This window comes from Pagrus major, chromosome 16 (assembly GCF_040436345.1).
Source record: "Pagrus major chromosome 16, Pma_NU_1.0".
Classification (NCBI taxonomy): Eukaryota; Metazoa; Chordata; class Actinopteri; order Spariformes; family Sparidae; genus Pagrus; species Pagrus major.
Window position 1 is genome coordinate 16,835,621 of NC_133230.1, and position 7,798 is coordinate 16,843,418.

The 7,798-nt window shown below is 41.1% G+C and overlaps 1 protein-coding gene across 1 annotated transcript; it reads right to left on the reverse strand.

Annotated features, from left to right (window-relative positions):
* Nucleotides 1-694: 694 nt before the first annotated feature.
* On the reverse strand, nt 695-4,918 carry LOC141011017 (kelch-like protein 10). Its single transcript, XM_073484207.1, has 5 exons — nt 4,791-4,918; nt 3,366-3,846; nt 2,525-3,133; nt 1,157-1,306; nt 695-1,018 (listed from the first exon to the last, which is right to left on the reverse strand). Exons 2-5 carry the CDS (start codon nt 3,777-3,779, stop codon nt 695-697), a joined length of 1,497 nt encoding a protein of 498 aa, XP_073340308.1. The 5' UTR covers nt 3,780-3,846; nt 4,791-4,918.
* Nucleotides 4,919-7,798: the final 2,880 nt, after the last annotated feature.

Sequence of the window (7,798 nt, forward strand, 5' to 3'; positions counted from 1 at the left end):
ACTTCCTGTCTTTGTCTCTTTCCCGTCATTTTTCTGTGTACACCTGTGTTTCATTTGTTAATAGTCCCTGTGTATTTAAGCCTGTGTTTTTCCCTTAGTCTTGTCTAGTGGTCATGTTTTGTTCCTAGTGTCTGTGTGTTTGCGCTTCATGTTTTCTGCCCTCATGTTTTTGCAGTCCTACGTTCCCTGAGTTTCATCCTGGTTTGTATGTTATTTAGTTTTCGTATTTCTTTTTAGTCTTTTTCAAACCATAAGACTGGGTGTGACAAATAAACAGCAGGAATATGTAAATACTCTGATGCTAATATATGTCAGATTGAGGCAGCAGTAAAGCCAGAAACTCCCATGTTGTGTGAGGTATGCAGCTAAAGTTAGCAAATGGTAGCCAGTGTTAACATTTCACAGACTTTCACAGAGACTTCCTTTCATTTAGTTAAATAACAGCGAACAGTTTCTAACAGCATTTATTCTGCTCTTGGATGCAGGAAGGGTGCTGTGTCAGCAGGTGAACGCAGAAACTTTCTCATGTAACACAAAATAAGTTCTCACTCTAAGTGAACAATTATAGAAAGCTCAGAAGAAGCAGGTGTTTTAATGCTCAGAGAAATTTATTTAATCTTTTAAAACATAATAATACACAATAAAAACACAATAAAAAAGACTGTTCGGTGGATTCTCCCTCCATTAACTCTACTTATAAAAGTGGCCTAGCTTCACGACACCAAGTGTACTCAGCCATGTTGGGGAGACCATGCACCACGCAGCAGCTGAGGGCGCTGCGGGAAATCTCCATGTGACAGGCTGCAGACCACTCATCCGTCACCACGTTGTAGTACTCGACCTTACGCAAGGTGGAGAAGCCGTTGAAGCCACCCACAACGAAGAGCAGCTTGTCGATCACTTCGATGCCGAAGTGGCTCCGGGCGGTCAACATGGAGGGCACTTCATACCAGGTGTTGGTGCGGGGATCGTAGGCCTCAGCGCTCCGCAGACGGGCGCTGCCATCGAAGCCACCGACCTGTGAGAGGAAATGTTGAATAAATGGTGTTTAAGTGAAGATGGTAACAGTTTCTCAGCACATGACCCAATCAATGAACAATCTACAAGACAGGTTGGCACAAATTTGGTCTCAAGAGGTTGACATTAATGTACTCACTGCAAAGATGCGGTCTGCATATGCCACGATGGCAACTCCACTGCGCTGGCTGTTCATGGGGGCGATCACAGTCCACTGGTTGGTTTCTGGGCTGTAATATTCACAGGTTTCCAGGCACTCAATCCCATCGAAACCTCCACAAATGTAGATCTATGAAGAACAGGAGGGACATTAAGTTATTTAGCACTTCTCAACTTCAAATGTTGACATTGTTTCATTGTATGAACGCAAATAATACAGAAATGTTTTCACACCATTGTAAGATAACAAGTGAATCACAGCTGAGACCCAGCGTCTAGTCACAAATCTAATAGTCCAACTGAAAAATAAATTGCAGCTGATCTGATGTTATTGCAGCTGTCAGCTGATAAATAATATAAATTGCAGCACAGAACGGCAAAAGATATTGAGGTGATTTAGAAACGTGTCACCATTACATTGTTTGTAGGAGATCACTTAGAAGTTCATTTTTCTATTGTAAAATGTACGGCTCAATAGGCCAACACCATCTTGCTCAGTGTAGCCAAACTGTCTTGCAAACTTCATGTTTCAGCTCTCTTAACCTGCCAATGTTAGCAGCAGATGTTTGTGACCGACTCAACTAACCATTGAACTACTGACCCCAATATCCCCAGACTCCCATAACAAATCAAATGATTTTAAGAGTTTATTGAGTGAGGAAAAACTTAAACTGTGTGAACAAACTTCGACATATTCTAAATCATTCATGAATTCTTGCAAATTCGGCATTATATGCAATACATTAAGATGTTTCTTCGCTTGTATAGTGTGTAAGTGTCTTCTGCTTATGCTTATGTGTCTTACTTGCCAAAATTTGGCGGCTGTTTGAACACACTGTTTCAACTGTTTTCATTCGCATTAAATTTATGAAAAGAAGACAGAATTTATTGACGGTAAACATGTCAAATTTACCAATTTTGTAGCCCCTGAAAAAAGTCCCCAGACTCCCTTAAAAAATTGCGTAAATTTGTAAGGTGCTGAGTTGGGAGAAACTTAACTCTGTAAAATGTTGCCTGCAACAAAACTGTTTAGGCCGTCTTGGTAATTCGTCAAATGTTATACATGAAGATATTTCTTTATTTGTATAAAAAACTTTGTCTCTGTTTGTTGGACTGATGCTACATGTTAAGAGTGAGGAAGTCAGACCACAGTTGGTCACTCGAGGTTTGAACTGAAGGGTTTTGAGCTGTACACCTGTGGTCGGATCACTCAGGATGGATGTTAATACGAGGTCTGAATTCCCTCTAACTCTTGGTTTAAGCAGGTAGAAAATCAAATTAGCAATGTTCCAGTCAGCACCATAAATCTCTCTGTTACTAGTCCCAGCTGCTCTTTCACTTCACCCACCTTGTTGTTGATTGTTGTGCAGCTGGCGTCACTCCTGTGCTCATGCATGGGTGGAATGATGGTCCACTGGTTGGTGTCGGGCCTGTAGCACTCTGCAGTCCTGAGGCGTACATGCCCATTATAACCTCCCATTGCATAGATGCATCCGTTCAGCACAGTGATGCACAAATAGCAGCGGCGGAAGTGCATGGGGGCCACCTCCTGCCAGGTGTGTGTGCTCAGATCCAGCCTGTGAACACTGCTGAAATGCTCCACTCCGTCAAAGCCACCGACACAGTAGACATACCCGTCGAGGAAGGCAGTGCTGTGATAGGCACGAGGGCGCTCCTGACTGTTTGTCAGGTTGATCCAGAGGTCAGCGCGGATGTCATACGCCTCAATGCCGTTAGTTGGATCACCTCTGCGCCAGCCTCCGATGGCCAACAGGATGGCGTTAGGCAGGCGAGGACGAGCGACAGAGTCACGCATGACAAGTGCAGGTGAGGTGAGGCGGTCTTTGGTCTCCAGGATCTCTTTCACCATTTGAAAGCACTCAGCGTTGCTCTTCACCAGCTCACTGGACATCACAGTTGTCCACAGGTGATCCTGACTCATTAAGGCCAGCCGGACCTACACGGAGAAGACAAGAGAAAATCTTTGAATTGAACTGCAGTGGCTTCACTTTTCCTACCAGGAAACTCTGCCCCCTTTGTATACAGTCTGTGGTCTAACATGACTTCAAGCTTACAGCTCTTAGTTTGTTTGTAGTGGAGCTACAGGTTTCAAAGCACCCAGGTGATCTTACAATATTGATGTTTTTGCTGTCAGCTAAATCGAAGCTAAAGCTAGTGGCAGAACTTACCTTAGACAAGAGTACAAGCAGGTGTCCTCGTCTTTCTTCAGGTCTGTGGGCGATCCAGTGAAGGATGGCCTCGCACACAGTACTCTCCTTTCTCGCATTGAGGTTGTCTCTTTCGAGGATGTCAGTGAGTTCCCGCACAGTGAGACCCTGAAACTCCACACTGGAAACAACCTCCTCAAAGTGATCAAGAATAAACTGGTAGGCCTTGCTCTGCAGCTCAAAGCAGGAGCAGAATGTGAACTGCCAGATGCCAATGCAGTTCTCTGGGCTGAGCTGCTCCCCCAGGAAGTCGCAGCAGGCACGTACTATGTCCATTACGTTGAACTGATCGGCTGCTAGCAGCAGCTCCTGTACGTTGTTCACTGTCACAGAGAGAGAGCCAGTGTATGCAAATTCAATGATGATCTGCATCATGTAAGGAGACAGGCCTGGGATGTTGAAGACCCTTTTGTCTGGGGCTGACCAGCGTATGAAGAAAGCTCTGTGGGTCAGGATGAAAACACAGGAGAGGATTGAAAATAAACAGTATTCAACATCTTTCTCTCATCCTCACACTGATTTATAATAATGTAATTGCAAGTGAAGTTTACAGTTTCAGTGCACTGATGTCATTTTGGGCAAATTGTTTGCTGTTAAACTGAACAACATCCTGCCTCTGTTACATGTCTTCAGCCCTATTCGCTCAGAACTAGTATTACCTGGGGACCTCTAATTGTGGAGCTTGTCTGTGATCTTAATCCCACCCAAATCTGCCAAATCCATAATTTTCTGTCATATTTTACCAAACACAGAATTCCTTTAATATTAAACCCGTTCGGTTCCATTTGGCATCTCATTGATTTGGAAATTAAATTTGATTGTCGCTCATAAATGTTGAACAGCAGTCAACAGCTGTGCTGTGAAATCGACCAGGATGACGTTTAAAAGCAATGATAGAGAAGGTTAGGAGAAACAAAAGGCTGTCATATTCAGGTACAAGTGTCTGTTTCTTGATCTAAATGGGCTGCAAATGTGTATTTATGCTCGACATCATGATAATGTCAGTAAATATGAATAAAATACAGACTTTGCTTATCCTGTGTGAATGCGTGACACGAAACCCAACGTGGTAGAGGTAATTTCTAAGTTACATGAGGTCCCCTGGTAAAACTATTGTTTGATATATATATCTGACTGTATGGGTGGACAGGGAACCTGCACCATAACTTATACTTTTGAATTATCTTTTAAAATATGTTGTCTATATTCTCCATCAGGTCGTTCATGTCCTAACTTCTAGGTCAACTTGTTTCATCACAACTGCTCATGAATCAAACCAACTCATAGCTTATTGTGATTAATCATGAACCTATCATTTTGTTTTTCTGCTTATTTAAACAGATATTAATTAATAATCTTCCCCCTGATATCAGATTACTGACTCACCGGAAGTACGAGCTGCATCCACAGAGGATGATCTTGTGGATGGGAAACTCCACATCGTCGACTTTGATGACTGCATCGCAAAAGCGGCCCTCCAGACGGAGATTATTAAACACGGAGCCTGGCTGGTGTGAAGATGCGCCTCGGTCACTCATCTTGAGTTTTAGTTTGAAGTTTAGTTTAGTTTAGTTTAGTTTCTCTCAGTTTCTAGGTTGGTTTGTCTGGAGAGTCTCAACAGGTTTGATGAGTGAGGAGAGAAATCTCAAAACACATCATGATGGAATCATGACATCGTCATGACTACAGTCAATTCAAACTGTGAACTGTTATGGTTACAACCATACATTATTTAATTTGTAAATTTAGCTTTTATTCATAACAGTCCAGTTGAAGAGTAGGTGGATCATGTTTTATCAAAGTGGCCACTTTAGTGGGTTGAAGGACGTTCACAAAACACATAATAAACATGGCTACGTAAAGTTGCATAATTTTGGTCATATACACATGAATATGTGTAAAAACCCTGACTATAATTCATGTGATAAATATTTTAAGGAAAGTAAAAATGTTAATATTTTAAGTAGATATTTTGTGTGTACTGTAATCACATTACATTTGTCTCTAACACAGTAAGTAGTTACTGTTCCTAAGCAATTTAAAGACTCCTCCTGCTGAGGTATAAACACTGTGTGAAGCTGTGGAGTAACACAAAGGTAATGTAAATTACTTTCTACAGGGAGTAAATAAGTAAATAAAATAAAACAAAATGCTTTTTGTAAAACATAGTGTGTAATTCATTATTTATTCATTTTTATTTTTTTTTGAGTAACGACAACAACACTGATCTTCAAACTGTTTTTCTTCCAGAGGTCCACCAGTAAAATAAATAATCAGTAATTTTACTTTGTACTTATTTTACTACACTTTTGTACTACTATGAATGCAATGTGTAATCCAACAGATCTGACACAAATTCTAGACAAAGATGAAAATGTTAAAGTTGTTAAAGGTTGTGGTTTGCAGTGAGGTCGGACTGCATTATATAAAAAGTAAAAAAAAAACGTGTAATTTACTGTAATTCAGTCCAGTTCAAGCACAACCTCAGTTATACACATATTAAAAGGTGCAATGTGTAATAATTGGCCACCTGTTTGGCCCAAGTCGTACTCCAAACAAATAGGGGGCAGCATTTCACCGAAGTAACCACTAATGATATAAATGTCTTGTGATCTTGAGAAATATTGCGAAAAATGTAACTCGCTATCTGTTGTTTGACTCATGATTGTTTTGGCCTTTTTTTTTTTTGTTCAGCAACAGACACAACTAATGAATGGGCTAATTAGCCTACTAACAAAATTATCAAGGGGCTGGTATGAGGTTGTTTAAGGGCCGCCAGTTGAATAGGTCTGTTGTACTGCATACAGCATCTTGTGGTGGAATGGTGTGTTGTCCCTTTACTGATATTTACAAAAGAAGACTAAAAGTTATTTGAAAAGGTCCACTTTAAACCATATAAATCATTGCTGGGTACAGTTTAATAAGAGCAACGCCTTCATTTTATTGGCTTATCTTGGAGCATTAACTAAAAAACTTTCAGAACACCATGTGAACAAATTAAGCATTTATGGGGAGCTTCAGACAACTTAGTGTATATTAAAATGTGGAGGTAGAAGAAGAAGAAGAAGGAAGCTAGTTTATTGGAAATTTCTAAACACATGAACAATCAGTCTCCATCCATTTGTTTTAAATAAACAACACACACCCACACACAATACACACAGAGACACTTACACACCCAATTACACACACAGTCTAGAAACACATGGCACATACAAAAAGATAAAATGTGCACATATGAGTTCCTGCTGCTATACTGCATGCATCCATGCAGGAAGCCATTCATGTCCGCACACTTACACCGACTCAAACACACATTCATCGGCCAGAAATCTGCACTCACTCCCTCGTATTAAAACGGCGCCTCCCTCAAGGGCAAACACAGCAGGTAGCCTGAGATCTAATTAGCTAGTTAGCCTGTGGTTGACTGAGTAAAGACCCCATCCAAGAGAAATCTGCGCTCAGTTCACGACATTTTGCCGTGATAAAGAGGAAATGTCTGCGGCAGTGAACAGTGGGAGAGAGCATTGCGTTGATGAATGGCTGCTAAATACGGCGGCTTCTGATTAAACAGTATCTGTGGAGGTGCTCGTAAAAACAAAGAGGCAGTGGAGAAGAAGGACTGTAATCAAACAGATTTCATCAAACTACTTGAACTTATTTACGGGGGTCATTGTGCTCGTTTGGCCCACTAATCTGTCTTGAAGGCAAAACAGCTCAGGAGTGAGATGTCAAAACATTCAGACTCACAAACATGAGATGATTATTTGAAAGGGGAATTCAATTTCACAGGACCGAAAGCAAAAAACTGGAACTATAAATAACTGAACGAGGTGATGAAGTTGTTCATCAATACCAACGACAGACTCATTTCAAACTACTGTAGGATTTTAACTTTATACCTCTTTACTTGTCAGGTAATGCTCCTGCAGATATGTTTTAATGGTTTGGATGTTTTTTGTACACGTTGAATTATCCCATTAACCCTGACTGGGACTGTCTCACCCTTTATACTGTCCCTCTAGCGTCATGCTGTGACAGTGATGCAGTGACGCAAGTGATGCTAGAGGGGAACCTACAGCGTTACACACTTCGACCAGGCTGCTGTATTTGACGCTGCTTCAAATCCAATCAAAACATGACATGAAATCACACACAATAGACTAACAGGATAGTGTAATGCTACTGCTAAAATCTATTTACCCTACCGCTGTTGGACCCGTCTGGCACAGTCTGATATGCAATGAATTTGTGAAGTGGGTATTTTTGCACAGTCTGTAGGTGCCTTTACACAAAAAAAAAAAAAAATCTCTGACCTCTTCCATCCCCATCCTCACTGTTTTGCTCTTTAACTGCATGGCTGTTATTAAAGTGATAGTTCGGGTCTTTTGATG